Consider the following 18,812-nt stretch of genomic DNA (forward strand, 5'->3'; position numbering starts at 1 on the left):
GCTTCCTTGGAAGACCCGTTATATGCCGGAACTTTAGAGAGGGAGAATACAGAAAACAGCCATCCCTGGTCTTGGCATGAACCTTGTCTCCTCTCATCCTCTTAGAATGCAACGCTCAACGCTCGGTATGCGAAAGACGCCTGCGAGATCTCGCGAGGATTCTACGCGCTATGGACACAGCACCTTCAGAACCCTGCATCAGCCCATTACCCATAGCTTAGTGCCAGCGGTAGAAGCGTCATGGCACAAACAACATCTCGTTCCAGAAGCGGAATGGAACGATTGAGAGAATTACTGCAGACCTCACTTAAGTGCTCAGACCGAAATAAGTACAGCCAGGAACAAACCAACCATTTCATGAATCAGGTCAAGTGCAGCTACTAATGTATTTAGTATCAAGTGGCTTGTCTTGATGCCCTAGAGCATGTGCTGTCTGACCATTTCTTCTCTTTTGGAGTCGGGGTCCGCCGTTTCAGTACAGTACATCTTTCACGTCAACATCTCAAGAGAGTCTGTGTCTATTCACAATAAGCTTTGTCAGTTGTATGGGATTCTTCAATCCTGGAAGTTCCAAGTACCGCAGTGGAGTCAGAGTGCATATTCGTTGCTTGAGCCAACGACAGGATACGATGCACGGAGTGCCGGGTAATGCTCTCGAGACACAGGAGATTATTTTCCGCAACGAGATGCTCATATCCAAGAGCCTGGGAAGGTGTCCATACGATCTATGCGGTAGAGGTGCTGTTGTCATACGATATTTCAGCTGGACCCTGAATTTTAAAGCTTTCTTTGGGTAGGCAAGTTCCGAAAAATTACTCGTGTGCCTTTGAACGGAATGTGTTCCGGTTGACGTAATTGGATACGTGATTACGGAAGAACACGCACGGTTTGTGAAAATAGAGCGAACGCAATGTCATGTCACGGTCAAAGTTTGGGAGCTGTGATCACCAATTGTATAGTATTCTATCAGCGACGGACTTGTTGACGCTCAAGATCATGCTTCTCCCATGGAAAAGAAGACGTCTCCACTGAAAATAGCGTCTGGGATATGAAGTCAGGTTTGCCGTGATAATTCAACGTAATCATTATGCTCGCAACTACCTTGTATGCTACAGTTTGAATTCATGATGCCCCGGTATAACGCCATCTAATCCAACTAAACCATCATCGCCATACAAGCAGCAATCAGTCCTGCGACAATCATTCCTAACCTAGGTGCAACACCCGCAGCGGCATTATCATCGTCGCTCAAACCAAAAGGAAGACCCTGGTAGTCAAAAGTAACGTTCTGCTTGATGGAGCTGTTGTAGCACCCGCCGTTAGCAATGTCAATCTTGGCGATGTCGTCAGGCACGTGGAAGAACATGTAGTTCTTCTGAGGAATGTCCTTGAAGCCCTTGGTATTATACGGGAATTTGTCACCGCTGTCAGTGGAGCTGGTGTTGCGCAGAAGGATGCACTGCACTTGGCCAGGATAGTCCTTGTACATCGCTGGGTAGTCCTTCATTACGTCTGAGTTGCTGGTGTCGGCGACGAGGATGAACTTGCGATCAGGGAAGGTCTGGAAGACCTTATCGAGCAAGAAGCGACGGATGGACAGTGTCGCTGAGACGTCTGAGAAGTTTAGTGGGCGGGTATCGAAAGAGCCCAGTGGGTAGGTGTTGTAGATGAAGCTCATGTAGTTACGAGTGGCCTGCTCAGGTGTCGTAGTGAGATAGTGGAAGTGCAAGTCCCTCACTGAAGACGACCAGTTGGCGTAAATGTCAGGCATGTTCATCCATGGAGTGAAAGGTCGAGCAAAAGTGTTGAGAAGACCCTCCTTTGGCTCGTAGATCTTTGTCACTCGCAAAATATCGTCGATGTCAGAGACAATAGTGATACCCTTGGGTGGTACGAGGTAAGTGGTTGCGTTTCCACTGTTGTTCTTACCCTCAGCATAAACATTGAGGGTCTGGATCTTGGAGGTTTCGTTGCCGGGGATCAAATAGCCATTGTTGGAGTCTGTGGTGTTCTTAAGCACGACGAAAGCGTCAAAGTCGCCCTCCAGAGTTGTGTTGTATGGCATGGTGATGTTTTGCGAACCTCCCCTCTGGTACATGGTCAGTAACTGGTTCCGTGTTCCTGATTTCTTCTGTTTGACTTACCGCATCAATTGCACCACCGCTCTCGTCGGGGGACACATCAACATTGTTCACAAAGTTCATCTTGACCTCAACATTGTCCTGTTGCACCACAAAGATAGACCTCGTCACATTTCGAGCCTGAGCTTGCTGAGACTTGGACAGTTTGTCAACACTCGTGTCGATAAGGAAGACATTGGCGAGGTCGTCGACTTTCTCCTGGCTCAGGTTGGGGATCTTGTAAACATTGCCGTGCACTCGAACGTTCCATCCCCTGTTGGTCCAATTACCGTATGGGCTGTCTCCTGGTTAGAGTGGTTCTCGTATGTGATTGAGGCTACTTACGGAATATTTAGAACCTGTGTTGGCTCGGCTTTCAAATCATCGTCGTCGACGCCTGCTGACTTCTTAACAGCATCGCCTGTAGGGAAACCAGTTGGAAAGTCGAGGATGCCTGAATTGACCCATCCCTTGATCTTTGTCTCAACACCACTAACAAGACTCCCGACATAAGTCTCCACATCGCCAATGATGTCGCGTCGCTCGAGGTCCATGACCTGCGTAGGCTGAGCAGCTGGAGCTGGAATTGCCTCTCTACGATAAACCGTTGGTGCGGGACCGGGAACGGCTGCGGGGATGGCCATAACGGCAGGCAACAAGCCCAAGAAAGCTGCTTTCACCATGATGGATATATCTTCAAGTCTTGGCTTTCGAAGAATAGCGTGAGAACAAAGAGCCAAGACGCCAGCGAGCAAACGAAGGGAGAGAATAATTTATGAGGAGTAAGCGGACTAGGTAAGCTAAGCTAAGGTATCAGGGCAATCTTGTTTTTGTTTAGGTACTATAGTTGATTAGTATCGTCAGCTCAGACATGGGGAGCAGGTTCCTGCATTATGTGACATCACCAGCAACCAGGTATCTCAGTCATCGGATATTTCCTATTGGCTGGCTCTATACGCAAGTATAGGGATTAAAGAAAAAAGCATAGAACCAGATAAACTTGGCCCTTCTCGTTATAATACATGGGAATTTATTTACAGTTCCAAAATAAGTTGTTAGACATGATGTGAGTGAGGTCTATTATCTTATAGTTCTTTAGAGTTTTTACGATATTTACAATGGCATCTTCATGCAGAGAAGCACCAGATAGATGATGCGTCTTTTTTTCTTTCCTTGTCAGCACTCGTGTAACACGACCAGGATGGAAGCAAGCTTCTTGGAGCAACCCACACACTCCAAATCTGTCGCAGATCATTTGTTACAGATGCATTAAGTTTACGACGAGTGTTTTGTTAGTTCTGATTTACTGCCCAAGAAACGCGGGCGTTGGCAAATCTTGGCACTCATGACATCACTCACGACACCAATTCTCCGATCCGTCGGATCCGAATGCCGATCTAGACGGGATCTTCCAACCTCCCCACAAAACGATTGACTTTAAATCTTGAACTTACCTGAAAAACCTGTCCCCAAGCATGGCAGCTAGTGTATCTAGATCGCTCTGGTCCTGTCTGAATATTAGTACTTGTCCAATCAACAAAAAGGATGGGTAGACTTATCCCCTCACCGCGGGGGGCTGTCCTCCACACCATTTCCAGGCGAGAGAACAGCCAGAACTACCCTACCCAACAAGGCCTGTCCTAGATCCAACAATCCAACCCAGCCTCAACAGTGCGGCCAGAGTCGTGAAATTCAACTTGGCAGAAGGGCCTTTCACAGCACCAGACAAGTACGAAACTTTGACTCCAACTCGAGATGGGTCCCGGTGATGCTTCCAACACCAACCGCAAGTATCCTCCTGCAACAACGGCCATTGCAAAGGTGAAGACTGTTTCGTGAGCTGACGATTCCATGAATGATCCAATACCTTCGTAAACACAACTCGACCAAAAGGTTGCCATAGCAGAGCGCAGTCTGAAAACCCACCGACACTGACGAGAGAGCTCCTTCTGTATGATTCGCGCTGCCAACTAGGACTAGTTTTTGATTCCTCTCCAAATTTCTCTCCAGTGAGAGGCATGGAGGGCTTTGACGGGTGGACAAAAGACATCCATAAAAACCACTCTTTCATCTCAGTTCAACCTTTCGGCGGATCTGAGGGACCTGTTCAGACCTTCTGATCCTTACAGGCTTGCTGGCGCCCATCATGACCAAGGGATTGTGACCCATGGCTGGAGGTTGATGCGCTTGGTCAGACCAGACGCGGAGCGTCACACACCGGTAGCAAGCGCTGTGGTGTGGTCCAGTGTGCGAACGGGTTAGGAGGATATGGAGTAGTGCAGCAACGTGACATGCCATGAACAGCTTTGAAGGACCGGGGACTATACGATTGGCAAGATATGTCAGTCGCCGAATTTCTGTGTGTTTCCAAGAGTTGCCCGCTGCACCAGATGGAATTACCCTAGCTGGCGGTTCCGGCAAGCGAAAACTCGGGACGGGAATGAAATTCATTGACTGGCTGTTTGGAGGCCAAATCGAAGCTCCACTTCTCAGCTGTTTAGGCGCTATGGGCAAGCTAGCAGTATGACCAAGTGGTCAGACTAGTTCCATCTCCAAGACCCAGAACTAATCGCAACGACTAGACGGTCTACTCATGACCAATGTACTGGTTCCAGCGGAAAGGGCTGACGAGCGTCCTCAGACCAGAGGCTCTTACCAAACGGCTCATGGCACCGATCCTCTCGCGCACCAAACGGTGACTGGACTGCCCTCCTCGCCTGTCCGTCGGCAGTAGCGCCACCAGTCAATCATCCAACTTTTCAGCGGGCATGATGACAGCTGGTACTTCACCGGCATAAAAGACGACTTGGGCGACAAGAGCGCAAAACTTGAAAACCAGATATCTTCTTAGGGTTAAGTTCCGAGCCTCGTTCACCCGCCCGCTTGGTACGTCCTATAAAGGACGCGCTACCCACCATAATCCGGCTGCGGCATTCACGAGGTCCTGTTACAGGCTCGAGAGCGGCATATGGGAGAGTAACCAAATGATGCGAGTGCCTACAATAGGATCCCTTGCGAGAAACGAGGACCGGAGGACTGTGGGGGAGGCGTCACGCGTGTTGATAGTAGTGAAGGAGCTCGTCTTGACCGTGTCGAGAGCCTCGGAAAGCTGATCCGTATGAATCATATGTTTTGGCGGGTGTCACATCTCCAGTACAGAATCCTAGAAACTGAAAAGCGTCATGAAGTGGTTGGTGAGTGAGAAAGTCGAGTTCATGGAACACACTGCAATATAAGGTAGACGCGATGAGATCTGTGGGTCTCCACTGCGAACGCGCCTGCACGTGACTGCCCAGCCTCTTCACAGTACATACAGTGTGGGGTGCACATGAAGGCTGGAGCTCTTGAATCATGATGACAAACACCCTATACCAATTCACTATTTCTTGTTTCCAACATACATACCTCACCTATATAATCTTTTAAAGCTCGTTGTTAGCTCCCAACGCAGCATGGCAAGCTCTTCATCTTCTTCTGCTGCTGCACACCCAAAGATACTTGAGGAGATAGTTGAAGCCGGTAAAAAAGCCTTTGATCCAAAAATTGATGCAGGCACTCGGGCATCGGGTCTCCAAGCATACGACAAACTCATCGAAAGGCGAGCTACAACCTTGTTTCGAGACCATTTATTTAATATCAAGGCACTAACAGACTCCAAGAACACCAGTCTGGAAACTCTTGCCTGCTCTAAACACACTCATTAAGCCATCAGTTCTCCCACAATGGCTGAGAGATCCTCTGGTCCAGACGCTCACTCTCCTCCCTTTACGCCCAACTGGCGTCCGTGGAACCATGGAATTTGTCTTCTCAGTACACCCTAGTAATGTTGGTAGAACCCAAGACGCAAAAGCTGGACCACAAAAGCAAGGAGCTAGCATAACGCATGAAGGTGTCGCCGTTGCAACGAAACTCCTCTCCTCAGTTCCGACCAGTATGACAGCGGAAACGTGGTTCCAGGGCATCTCAGGGCAGCTATTTGAGCTCATCGATGGGACTGCTGGTCCTGAACTCGTAAAGACCGCTTCTCAAATCGTGGGTTATGGTGTATTGGGGAATAAACAATATGGTGCACCAGGTGAGTAACAGCAGACAATCTCTATAAACATAACTAAACTCAGAATTAGGATCTCCCGGTTGGAATGCATTTGTTCAGCCTCTAGTCCACGATATAAACCCAACGTTACGATCGATGGGCAACCCTGATTCCACTGCCATCAAGCAAGAAAACGACGAAATTGTCGATCTCAGCCGTGATCGTGTTCTCGTCACCTCCCAATCTCTCAAAACCTCGCTACAACGCCTTATGACCCTGGTGATGTCCAACTCTTCACCCGGGCTATGCCGACGTCTTCTCAGGCTTGTATTAGTACAGATATGGGTTCTCGCCTCGTGGCAAAACCCGCCACCTAGTACCGAAGAGAACTTTATCAAGCCTGCTAGGGCATTGTTACAGGCCTATCTGAGGATATTCGGCAATTCCGAAAGTGTTAGACCATTCATTCGAAACCTCCTCTGCAGAGGCGCCACAGAAGGAAGTAAAAAGCCTTGGGAGTATCGACTCAAAGGTAAAGGAGACATTGAGATCACAGAACCCCGTGGACTTGATTCAACCTCAGGCGTTGAGCTGAACTGGAACGAGCTCGAAGGCAAAGCAGCTAAACTGGTTGAGTTCATAACCACATCATGCTCCTTTACAGAGGTGTCATCCATCTTCTTGAGCCTCCTAAAGCGCTGGATGGAAACAGCAGACAAACCAAATGACGAGATCAAAATTGATCTGCGTTCTGAGGATGAAAAGACAGATTCACTTCTACAAAATCTTTTTGAGGTCACTATTCTACAGAAGTTGATGGACAAAGCTCCAGAAAAGCTCGTGAGCCAGTTTGATCAGCTACTAGAGTTGGTATGCGAAGTTCTTACTGCAGATACTCAGTCGAGGCTAGCAGATGACCTACTCGTTGTGGTACTAAGCTTACTGAATCTGGTCATCACTGCACCGACATTCCAGAAATCCCACATTAAACCAGAAGAGCTCAATATTGTAGAGAATTCCCTGCAACGATTGAGCAATGAAGATAGGCCACAGTTGTCAGCTACAGCAAGGAACCTAGCGCTGCTTCTTAAGTATCGAGACGAAATGGAGCAGGATGAAGTCTCTGCTTCGGCGCTCAGCACCCGGCAGATCGAAGATCAGAGGACGTATAAACTGGCCATGGAATATGTCACTGGGGGCGATGACAATCCAGCACCCATCGTTTCTGAAGGCTTGAACTTGCTTTCTGGTCTGATTCTTAAAGACAGCCCAATACTCGACATCCCTGCAATTGCCGTGCTTTTATCGACCCTACTGGAGAACAACGACGACTACATAAACCTTCGAGTCATCAAAGTTTATACTCAGCTGGCCAACAAACATCCTAAATCGGCAGTTCAAGAGCTTCTAGACCACTACTTAGACCCACAGGAAAAGTCTACGACGGACGTTCGGCTGCGGTTTGGAGAAGCTTTATTGCAAGTGATCCAGCGACTAGGGGAAACCTTTACCAGTGATGTTGCACGTCAAGTTAGCGAGACCTTGCTGTCTATCGCTGGACGTCGTGGACATCGAGCCAAAACCATGGCTAAACAAGCTCGTGATGAGAAGCTCAGAAAGCTGAAGAAGAGAAAGGACGATGAGGACGATGACATGGACTTGGATGAAGAAGAAGTGACGGAAGAAGAGAGGGCTAGGAACGACATTCTGGCTCAAATCCTTCAAGGATGGGAAAGTAAGAGAGGCGCAGAAGACGTTCGAATACGAACTTCTGCCTTGTCAATCTTTGGCGCTGCCATTGAAACGAACATAGGAGGCATTGGGCCAACGCTCGTATCTGGTAGCGTTGACCTTTGCATTAATATCCTGGCAATGGAACGAGAGATGGAGACGGCAATTCTACGAAGAGCTGCCATCCTGAACGTGTTAAGTTTTGTTAGGGCTCTCGACGCTGCCAAGGAATCTGGCAGGAAACTTGGCTTTGGTCTGACTGACGAGAGCCGAGAAGATATTGTGAGGACACTGCAATATGTGGCTCAGACGGACAACGATGGACTGGTTCAACAACATGCAAAGGACGTGGTTGAAAGCCTTGAAAACTGGCAAATGGCAAGCATCCTCCCGCCACAAGAGCCAACAAACAGTCCAGGATTCACTCAGCTGGCGGGCCTCCATGTCAACCCCAGCGGAACTTTGGTGGACGCAGCTGGGAAGCCTCGGCCACGAATTGAGGAGGTTGAATGAAAGACGGGATGAATGGGTGCGTCCAAAAGATCGAGGGGATATCCAGGTCCCACGCTATCCGGGTGCGGTAAATGATTGGCAATCTCGGTGTCTACCTGATCGGAAATCACAACAGGGCGCAGCGCATTTGAGTTGTGGATAGTGACACCATGCCGGATTTGAGGTTCCCTGGCGATGCAGCCAACTGCAGCTGACGGCAGGGCTAGAATTGACATGGCCTAAAGTTACCTGGCGCGAGTGCCTCATGCTTGATGTGACTGTGCCTCGAAGATGAGATGAGAATCGCAGTCAGTATATCCCGACGATCTATTTAGCATGTATCAAGCATAAGTTGGGACTTTGGTCAACAGTAGAACCGCCCGCCAAGGCAAAGTCTGCCTATGGGCATGAGTGATTACCGAGACGAGACGAGATAAGATGAGCGATTGCGCGGCTTGAATGTTTAAAATGAGCCGAATAATAAACATTCTCGTAAAAATCTAGAAAAGGAGTTAAAAAAAAAAGCGCCCCTAGAATTTTAAACCCTTGCTTGGGGTGTTTTTGATACATGAAGACGACGACGACATTATCGAGATGACAAGCCGGCAACGTGCCAGAAACAAGCCGTTGGAACCGCAGTGGTAGACAGGACAAGGAGGGAACTTAGAAGAGGTAATTTATGAGTGGGGAAACAAAGTTGGTAACTTGTTATTCTGCGACAAGACGAGACAGGGACCAAGGGGCTTTGATGAAACGACAGGGATGGTATCGGGGTTGGCCGGAGGCGGCTTAGAAGTGAAACATATACAGAGGGACGTGGCTTTTCTCAAGTCTTCTATGAGACGTTTTAGTCGCAAGATATGTGCAACTTGGGAATCTTGATCTATAGACGATGACTGATATTGATTGATATTGGAGATGGAGCCTGGAGAAGATGGAGATGACTGGCAATCTGTGGATCGGTACTCCATACCTGCATACCGATGCAAAATTGCCTCATCCAAGCGAGCAAAACTTAGATCAACGCTGTCAGAGCCTGTTAGAAAGCGTAACAAGAATGTAATTACCAGATTGGGTAACCAACACCGTTCAGTGACCAGTCTGGCTGGCTGATTCTATTCTGGAGGATCGGCAATTGATGGTCATTTCCAGTTATGATCTACCCATGTGCCTCTGTACGGAGTACGACTCGACCAATCTTGTCTGCGAATCTACTATTATTAGAGGTTAGTGTAGGAACTGTAGTTGGTTCACTGCCGTATGCCGATGAGGCTTAGCTACCAGTCTCAGATCACTCGTCACAATCATGGTCTCTAATCAGAAAAGAACAGAAAAGGTCGGAAGTTGGAACCCGGGATCTGAGTCATTCTAGATCCGAGGAAATGCTTGGCAGGGAAGAAAAGATCTTTTTTGGTGGAAGCCTGCATAAGAGAGTGGACTCTGTCTGACTCTGCCAAATCGCGGTCAAGCATGCAAGGGACTTGTTTCTGTTTTTTCTCTTCTCTATCCATCGGCTTTTCAGCTTGCCAGGGACAGTCTCGACATGTGAGAAAAGTGTTTGACTTTTGGGTTCTGGGCTCTTTGTTTCCTTGACGATGGACCTTGTTGGAGACCTAGATAGGTACAGATTGCTTCAAAGCCTCGGGAATCTCTGGTATCCGGTTATGGCTCGAGTTTTAGTTGTCAGAGTTGCACTAATCCTGCGTGCCAGGTTTGTCGATCCCGTCGGACATTTCTAGTGGTCTAGACAGGTACGCGCGACGGCATATTGCAGGTTCTGGCGTTTACAGCGTACAAGGCTGAAATTACCTCGCTGACGGGCAGTACCAGTACATACTCTAGGGGTAAATGTTCACTGCAGCAGTTCCGGCCTCTATGTAAATAAGTAGCCTCACCTGATCTACGCGCTGTTGTCTATGCTGTGCAACATGTGTACAGATAGAGAATAGGTAAGGTAGCTGGCTCTCCTCGAAACATTCATCACTTGACGATGATTGTGGCTATCTCTCATTCGCTGCCTTGGACCAAAATGTGGCGGGCGCCAGAACAACGAAATCTCGGGATGGCGGTGATTAAGAGTCTGGAGGTTTAATTGGCCCGCGTGGCGTCTCAGGTTCTGCACGGTACCTGCATAAAGTGACGTGGTGGCGCTATTCGATCTCACTAAGGGAGAGAATAAAAGACGAATGACGCAAGAGAGTGAAACATAACTTTTGTGTTATGTATCAGCCAGAGTCAACATATGTCTCGAGTAATTGTCGTCCAACACCGTGAGAATACCCATGATCATGCTCAGATATAGCATGAACAATCATCAAAATCGACCAAGGTTCAAGTGAACTGGAATAATATCGCTAAATTACAGGGTGCTTGCTCACCAAAAAGCGCTTCCTTAGCCCCAACCCCCCTGGTCAGGCACCCCGTGGACCCTGGCCCGAGAAGCCTACCGCGCCCCTGAACCATTCCCCTTGAGGCAAGAGCCAGAACGCCCCACCGACATCTGAACCTCATCCTTCTCCAACGGGTGGTCTTGACTCTTCCATCATCTCCAATCAAATCACATCCATGTTCATCTCAACAACGTCAACGCCGCAGCAACCGACCAACCCGCGCAAGCAAGATGAAAGGAAGGATACGCACGCTCATCACGAAGGGTTACTATGAATAAGCCTCTCTAGCTCAGGTGCATGGTCCTAGCCCTGGCACTGGCTCGTCGCCTCTAGTCTGTCGCTACTCCTATCGTTCAGCTATGTACTGTACGGTAGGCATGCGTAGCATTCGCTCTTGATGATCCTTCGCGATAATCGCATCTCCTCCAGCTGCGGAGACCCGAAGATGGCTCACCAGTCGCTGAAGGGAACGTGCCCGAGTGGGTACATCTCCTTCTCATTCTGATCAAGGTCAAGGCCCAAACTCGAGATGCAGACCCTGGCCCTCTCTTAATCCAAGGGGCCTCCTGGTGGGCCACAACACCACCCATGCTCAAAGCATCTTGGCAGTCCGGTGTTTTGTGGTTGCAGTCTACTTCCCTGCAAGAGACATTGAGCTAAAAAGAGGCGTTCCAGCCCAGTTGGTACTACGCCCCCGACTCTGGTTTCTCTTAATATCTAACGCTTCCTGCCTCACCTCCGATCCGGCTTCTCAGTCTTGTCTATCACAACCACCACACTCGTTCAGTCTCTATCGTGACTTTCCATTCATTTCCGGCTTCTGCCATTACGATCCTTCCAGCATTCCAGCAACCAGCGTTTCTCACGCTCCAACTTCTATCCTTTTCTATTAGGAGAAGAAAAAGCTGTGTCGTCGCTCGCTGCCCGACTGGAGGAATTGACTTCTACGGCCATTTGAATCGCATCGCAAACCGTGTCAATAGACAAATCCGAAGCTCCGCAAAACCCAAACCCCCCCAAACCCCAACCACATCCAAACCACCTCAATCTTCAAAATGAAGTCCGTCGTCGCTTCCATCGGCATGCTTGCCGCCGTTGCCAACGCCTACAATTTCCCCCACCCCGCCCACTACCGCCGCGACAACGGTACCGACACCCAGACCACTCTGACCGTCAAGACCACTGTCGTCGAGACCATCACCAGCTGCGCTCCTACCGTCACCAACTGCCCTGCTCGTGACCACACTGCCATTGCTCAGCTCCCCGAGTCCGACAAGGTCACCTACGTTGAGACTAACACCGTTATCCTCACTGAGGTTGTCTGCCCCGTCGCTGACGCCAGCTCTATCTACACCTCTGTCCTCCACGATGCTGAGACCGGTGGTGTTACTGGCAAGACCCTCACTGCCCCTTACACCGCTTCCGTCCCCATGACCACTGGCGGTGCTTACCCTCCCCCTAAGGAGGGCGACAAGACAGTCGTTTCCGACTACACCACCGAGCAGGTTGTCACTCTTACCCAGGGTGACGAGACCATCACCACCACCGTCCACAAGACTCTCCAGACCACCATCACCGTCTCTGCTGGCCCTCAGGTCACCGATGACGGCTCTAAGGGGAACGGTACCCCCGGGGATGATACCACCACTACCACTACCAAGACCAAGACTGGCACCGTCACCAAGACCATTGAGCGCGTCGGTGAGACCAAGCCTGCTTCGGGCGGTGACAACGGCTACAGCACCGGCAAGAGTGAGGAGGAGGGTTCCAAGGGTACTGGCAATGGATCCAACAACGGCGGCTCTGGCTCTGGCAATGGTAACGGCGAGTGTGTCCCTGAGACAGTCACAGTCACCGCCCCTGCCTCCACTGTCTATGTCACTGTTGTCCCTGAGGCCAGCAAGACTGGTAGCTCTGATGATGCTACCGTCACCGACAAGGCTGTCCATGGTGATGACTCTGAGGACGACGATGACGAGGAGGAGTTCTGCGACACCACCACCACCCTCGAGGCTACTGTTACCGTTGTCCCTTACCCTGTCAACGACACTGCCACTGGTGGCTACGCCAAGCCCACTGGCTTCTCCCGCCGTCTCCGATAAATGTCTTGAGACAACTCCTACGTATATGAAGTCTCATCTGTACATTACTCACCATTTGGTCACTTCTTGGTTAGGCATCTAGTGGAAGGGGGAACATCTTTGTATAGGCCAACTACTCCTGGATGTATGACAATTTACTTTTTTTCTCTTTTTTTCTTGCTGCTTCTTCAAAATCAATTCAATGAGAATCATGAACTTTCGTCTTATCTGGTCCACACAACAAATACCCTCTCGGGTTACTTGGTCTTGTTCCCTTTTGACTGTAGCACGGATGGTGTTGGTATATGGAAGCGCTTGTAGATAGATAGACTTGGGTTATGCTTATCTGGAATGTCGGTTCCATAGACCCCTTGTCTCATTGAGTCATAACATATATACATCTTGGTTTTTATACCACACATGCCTCATGCAGATGTAGTTGTATAGATGTGAGAAAATAAGCAATAAATATATGAACGCAATGCTCTTCAATGGCTTTTGGGGAAAATCTCGTTTCTGGATATTATCTGTACCTGCACTCTGACGCTCAGCTAAGGCCATGCGCATATGCAAACTCATCCAAACCGTAATCCCAACGCCTTGCTCATCCATTCATGCATAGCCCAAGTAGCTTATTTCATCATCTCATATCTTACACAGAGCACTTATCCAAGGACAACCTGCTCATAGGTTCCTTCATCTAGGTACCTCTGTAACACATCCTGTAAAGCAGCTTTTGTCCGACTCAGTTGTGGTGTGAGCCCATCAGCTTGCTGAAGGTTACCACGGATGCTTTCGACGTGGTCTGCTAGTTGCAGGGCTATGGGCTCAAGAGGTGTATTGATAATGTCCTGCTTTTGTGAGCTCTCCAGACGTAAGCTAATGTCATGGAACAAACTTACCTTGAGGCTTCCCTCATCTTTGGTGTCAGTAAGAAAAGTTGTATCATGATCCTTGCTGGCTGGTCTTGATGTCGGTGCCAAAACATGAGCTTTTCGGAACAAATCCTTCCGCTCTCTCGTCTGCGCCCTCGCATTTGCCTCCAATTTCCTAAGCTCTTCATAATCCCTCTCAAGCTCTCTTTCCATCCTCTCCTTCTCCGTCTTCAACAGCTCAACGGCATGCATCCCGGGCACAAGCTGTCTCTCCAACGCCGCTTTCCCATCGAGCACCGCCTCAAAATCAAGCTCCAGCGCACGACCCCCATCAGCATCCAGGCGCCGTTTTGTAGTCTTTGATGATGGATTCCCAGGTGGGAAGGGCAGGCCACGGGCGAGTTTACGTTCCATGCGGCGGTAGACGAGATGCAATGCTGCAGAGGCGTGGGTGCGTCGGTTGTTCGTTGGGGCCATGCGTTGCAGGATAGGTTGTTGGGCGAGTTTGAGGATAGATTTAGTAGTGGGAAGTGATGCTCCCGATAGACCGGTCCAGTCTGCAGCGACTTTAGAAGAGCGGATTGTGCGTTTAAAGGGAGCAATGTGGATGTATGGTTTTGGCGGAGAGGCGAGAGATTCGTCTGAGTCGGAGGGTGCATCCTCTTTCTCTTTGCGGCGACTTTTCTTTTTGTTCGTCTCTTGTGGCTCTTCTTGTGGTTCATCCGCGTTCTCAGTTGATGGTCTTCTCCCTTTTGGGCGGCCACGCTTCTTGGGAGCTTCTTCGGGTTGCTGATCTTCTGCGTTCTCCTGTGCTACACGGTCCTTCTTCTTTTTAGACCTTTCAGCCTTGCTGCCCTTGTTGTTGGCATCTTCGCCGAGATTACGCAAGGAATTTCGTGGACTTCGTCGTGGTTGCTCCTCTTCTTCAGATTCAGGCTCGGGCTCGGGCTCTTTTGCTTTACGACGCTGTCTCTTTCGGGGTGCTAGTGCTGGTGCTGGTTCTGCCTCTTGTTCATCTGGCTCAGGCTCAGGTTGTTGAGCTGCTTTGCGACCCTTTTTTCGTGGTTGGGGCTCTTCCTCTGGCTGCTCTTCCGGCTCTTGAATCTGTTTCTCCTTCGACCTCTTCTTTCGTTTTTGCTTTCCAGCATCTGCTGTTTCCTGCTCAGGCTCCTCATTCTGATCCTTCTCGAGAGATGGGCGTCCTCGCTTCCTCTTTGGTTGGGCTGTCTCCTCTACCGTTTCTGCCTCAGCTTCTCGTTCATCCTGATTCTTCTCTAGTGAAGGGCGGCCGCGTTTCCGTTTTCGTTGCGCTGCATTCTCTGTCGACTTCTGCGCCTTCCTATCTTCCAGTGAAGGTCGACCACGCTTCTTTTTGAGTTTCTCCGCCTGCGCTACTTCTCCCTCGGGCGCATCTTCCTGCGTTGTTTTCTTCGGTCGTCCTCGTTGTTTCGGGCGTGCAGCTTCTTCGACATCGGCTTCGTACTCGTCTGGTCGATCTTGCAACGCGCTGGGGGCTTGTTTGGACGCGTTTGCAGGCCTACCACGCTTGCGCCCTTGGGGTTCTGGATCTGGAGCCTATCAAAGAGAGTGCATGTTAATCGCGATGGTCGTGCGAGTGAACATCTGTTGCTCTATTACTTACCATGGTTTTTGTTGTGTAAGGAAATGGTTTGTTTTGTTTCGTTGATTTAATTACGGGCCAATGAACTCATGATTTGAGTTTCAGCGGCTCCGGAGACGGGGAAGCGGGGCAGTCCGTGTTTGTCCCCGCTCAGATCCGAGATGGAATGGAACGGTTGAAGGATGTCATTCATTCTACGCCTCAATCATGATCCAAATTTAGAGTTACACTATAATGATAACGTGGGCTTTAGACAGTTTCAGTCCTTATAAGATTATTACTGTGTGTGTTTTACAATGCGGTATCCGCATATCTTAACGGTTTCCTCATCTCATTCTGTCTGTTGAACGCCTACGCACGTAGGCACGCCACTCACTCTGTATCATCAGACCAAGACAGTGGGATCAACACTCGCAGCACAAGCCGCACAAATGAGACGATGCTCATCTTGACTAGACTCATCGACCTCAGCTAGGAATGCCAAAACGATAAGCGAAAGTTTAGCCCGTTTGTGCGATGCAGCTCCCCCAATGCTACACGATGATGCCATCAGACGTGTGCCCTCGCGATAGGCACACGCGACAAAACCCCGTTTTCGTCAGACTCTGCAGGACAGACGGCTCGATTCCTCGCAGGAGCGGAATACGCAAATGCGTGATGACGATGATGGGCTGTTGAACAGCGTCTGCGTCTCGGTACCGAACAATGGGGTATCAGTACCCTCATGATCCTTCAAGTACTGTACTGTCTGCACCTCGATTTTCAAGCTGGTAACGTATCATGTGTTTTCTCTCCTTTGTTGTGCGTTGCTCTGCATCTCACCGAGGGTCTTATTCGTTTGATGTTTGACAACTCATGCATTGCATTACGAGGCCAGACAAGACCTTGTCGAGGCTGAATGAATCAATCAAAATCTGACCGTCTGAACATTACTGCATCTTTTATCGCCAGACAAATAATTACCGCGCACAATTAGTGAGGCATGTAGCACAGTCTCCAGAATTTAAGAGTCATACCAACGTGTCAACAGTGGTTCCCATCGACTAACACAAACAATGCCCTTGTCCGATTCCCTGTGGATGGAGAGAATGACAGAGAGAAAAACCACACACAGACTGGACCCTACCTCGAGCATTGATGCCCAAATCATGGATGTCAGTCATGCCCCCTCGTATGGATCTGATAAAATGGGTTGGTCCACGACGGCGCTTAGAAGAAGTTGTGTTTGGTTTTGGGCACTGAGTGATTATTTTGCTTTTCACTCCGAGGGTATCGAAATCTGTGGGATCCATTGAATCGTGCAAGGGTTCTTTTTTAGATGTTTCCACTTGATCAAGGGTTTTTCCATTCAACTTCCATTTCAAGGTTGTTCTCTGTGTTGGCAGAGACCCGACGCTAGTGCAGGGCTGGTTTAGAATGGGCTCAGTGAGAGTTGACTCCCTGTTTTCACATGAATCTTTGAGGACGTGGAATGGACAGAGCGGGCCGTTCCATGTCTGAGGATTCGCATTGTATCACAGCCTATATTGAGAGCCAAGACTGACCAAGGTTGCTTGTTGGCACTGATATAAAGGCAATGCCCAAGAGGAAAACACGGATAGCTAACCATGGGCAAAGACTCCTCTATGCCAACTCTGATATCCATTATAGAAGTGTTGGGTCTTTTCTTGTTGATTTCACATTGATTACTTTTACTTATACACCACATCCACTCTGGACCCCCAATCTGGATACCTCTTCAGTCAGCTTCAGTGTAAAAAAGAGGCGACTGCATAAACCTGTATTAAGACAAGACCTGACTGCGTGACAACGAAACCGTCCGATCAATCAGTCTCAATCTAGACCCGTCAGCCCTCAATTCACCCGGAGCCTCTTTATCCAGACCAAGACCAAGTCTGTGGGGCTAGAAAAGAGTCTTAGTTGAACCTCTTAGACCTCATCCACTGAGACATTGACTATCTACGGACGGCCCAACCTCCTCTTTTTTGTGGTGGTTTGACAGACCCGATCCGAACCCGGCCCCGGCCCCGGCAGTCCAATTTGATCGTCCATCCACTCTCCTCCTCCGTACCAAGACGAAAAAGGCCGCTTCGCTCCTGAAGAGAGCCGAGCAACAGAAACTCTCTGCGCTAGACTGGATTCTTTGAACTAGAAGCGCGGCTGAGGCTCAGATGCAAGGACATTCCTTGTTGTTAGGCTTCTCTTATCTATCCACTGGCCAGGCCTGACTGATTGTCTTCTGTCTGTCTGTCTGTCTGTCTGTCATCCATCGTCATTTGATCAATGGCATCATCGTTGATCGGCTTCCAACTTTTTGACTTACAGCACTGCTTCTGCAGACTTGATCATCGCTGTACCATCCCGTACCAGGCTGGTACCGTTACGGTAGTTACATACAGGACCTACATAGCTCATCGTTTTTCAATCTGTTGTGCATTTCAATCACTTGCTCATCACTTTTGTCTCTGCCCATCAAACACCGCCGAGCCTATCAAAGGTCCCATCGTTGCTCTACCTTACAGTAAAGGTACCCCCCTCCGTCCACAGGCTCCGGTCGGTGCTCGCCATCCGCATCTCACTTGCATTGCATCTGAGGTGCTCTTTACTTTTTTTTTCTTCTATCTGGCACTTTCCCCTCCTCTTTCTCACACTTTTTATCTTTCTTCTTCTCTTTTCCCTCCTTTTCTTCCTTTTTTGTCATCTTCACTTGGATTCTCTCAAGTGAATGGCAAAAGAGATTGATAATCATCATCAACCTTATTAATCTCGACGAAGAGATTCTTCCTTCTCCGTACTGCACAGACAGAATTGGGTCTTAGCAGTAGCGATATAACTTACTACGAGGCACTACGTACGATATTACGATAAGCGGACTGACAGAGATATCTCGAAGCAATATCTCTCCCGGTCCCTGTCCCCTTTCTAGGACGACTCTATTGCCTGTCTTTGAAGAAAGACTTATCATGACCCCAAACACCAGTCGCATATCATCCTCTCCGTGTTGGAGGTTTCTCCTCTGGGTCCTGGCTCCCTGACTATCGCTACTGTTTATTGCTCACAGCAGACTCATCCATTGATATCTGCCATTGTCTCTCCACTACCAATTGATCGTCACAAATATCGACATCGATCGTATCGACTGGCTTGAGGCCCAAAGTTGAATCAAGCGAAGGCCTACCTGACTGACTGAACCTGACGGGACACCCCCCGCGACAAGCAAGACCCGGCCTTGACTCGACTCGACTTGGCTTGTGCGTTTGTCCCACGTCTTGTCATCTTCTCCGCTTCTTCTATTTTGTTTCCTTGAACCTTCTATTTTTATTACCGATTTGCGACTCTCCTGAATTACAAGGTCAGTGCTGGCTTTCTTAAAAGTCAAACAACACTTCGGACGTCCTCAAGGGCCTGAAAGAATAAACCGCCCAACCAATTCCATCGCCAATCACCCACCGCATCATTAAACAAACAG

General features: G+C 49.2%; 5 protein-coding genes across 5 annotated transcripts; 2 read left to right on the plus strand and 3 right to left on the minus strand.

Annotated features, from left to right (window-relative positions):
* Positions 1 to 940: 940 nt before the first annotated feature.
* On the minus strand, positions 941 to 2,973 carry FVEG_11421 (hypothetical protein). Its single transcript, XM_018900680.1, has 3 exons — positions 2,466 to 2,973; positions 2,145 to 2,418; positions 941 to 2,089 (listed from the first exon to the last, which is right to left on the minus strand). The coding sequence occupies exons 1-3, from the start codon at positions 2,801 to 2,803 to the stop codon at positions 1,157 to 1,159; spliced, it is 1,545 nt and encodes a 514-aa protein (XP_018758993.1). The 5' UTR covers positions 2,804 to 2,973; the 3' UTR covers positions 941 to 1,156.
* A 704-nt stretch (positions 2,974 to 3,677) lies between these two features.
* FVEG_17021 (hypothetical protein) lies at positions 3,678 to 5,330 on the minus strand. The gene has a single exon (XM_018906262.1). It carries the CDS (start codon positions 4,189 to 4,191, stop codon positions 3,742 to 3,744), a length of 450 nt encoding a protein of 149 aa, XP_018758994.1. The 5' UTR covers positions 4,192 to 5,330; the 3' UTR covers positions 3,678 to 3,741.
* A 152-nt stretch (positions 5,331 to 5,482) lies between these two features.
* On the plus strand, positions 5,483 to 9,570 carry FVEG_11422 (hypothetical protein). Its single transcript, XM_018900681.1, has 3 exons — positions 5,483 to 5,718; positions 5,780 to 6,195; positions 6,245 to 9,570. The coding sequence occupies exons 1-3, from the start codon at positions 5,573 to 5,575 to the stop codon at positions 8,395 to 8,397; spliced, it is 2,715 nt and encodes a 904-aa protein (XP_018758995.1). The 5' UTR covers positions 5,483 to 5,572; the 3' UTR covers positions 8,398 to 9,570.
* Positions 9,571 to 11,236: 1,666 nt separating this feature from the next.
* FVEG_11423 (hypothetical protein) lies at positions 11,237 to 13,400 on the plus strand. The gene has a single exon (XM_018900682.1). The coding sequence runs from the start codon at positions 11,822 to 11,824 to the stop codon at positions 12,866 to 12,868; it is 1,047 nt and encodes a 348-aa protein (XP_018758996.1). The 5' UTR covers positions 11,237 to 11,821; the 3' UTR covers positions 12,869 to 13,400.
* On the minus strand, positions 13,222 to 15,395 carry FVEG_11424 (hypothetical protein). Its single transcript, XM_018900683.1, has 3 exons — positions 15,365 to 15,395; positions 13,750 to 15,297; positions 13,222 to 13,698 (listed from the first exon to the last, which is right to left on the minus strand). Exons 1-3 carry the CDS (start codon positions 15,365 to 15,367, stop codon positions 13,513 to 13,515), a joined length of 1,737 nt encoding a protein of 578 aa, XP_018758997.1. The 5' UTR covers positions 15,368 to 15,395; the 3' UTR covers positions 13,222 to 13,512.
* Positions 15,396 to 18,812: the final 3,417 nt, after the last annotated feature.

This window comes from Fusarium verticillioides, chromosome 7 (assembly GCF_000149555.1).
Source record: "Fusarium verticillioides 7600 chromosome 7, whole genome shotgun sequence".
NCBI lineage: Eukaryota > Fungi > Ascomycota > Sordariomycetes > Hypocreales > Nectriaceae > Fusarium > Fusarium verticillioides.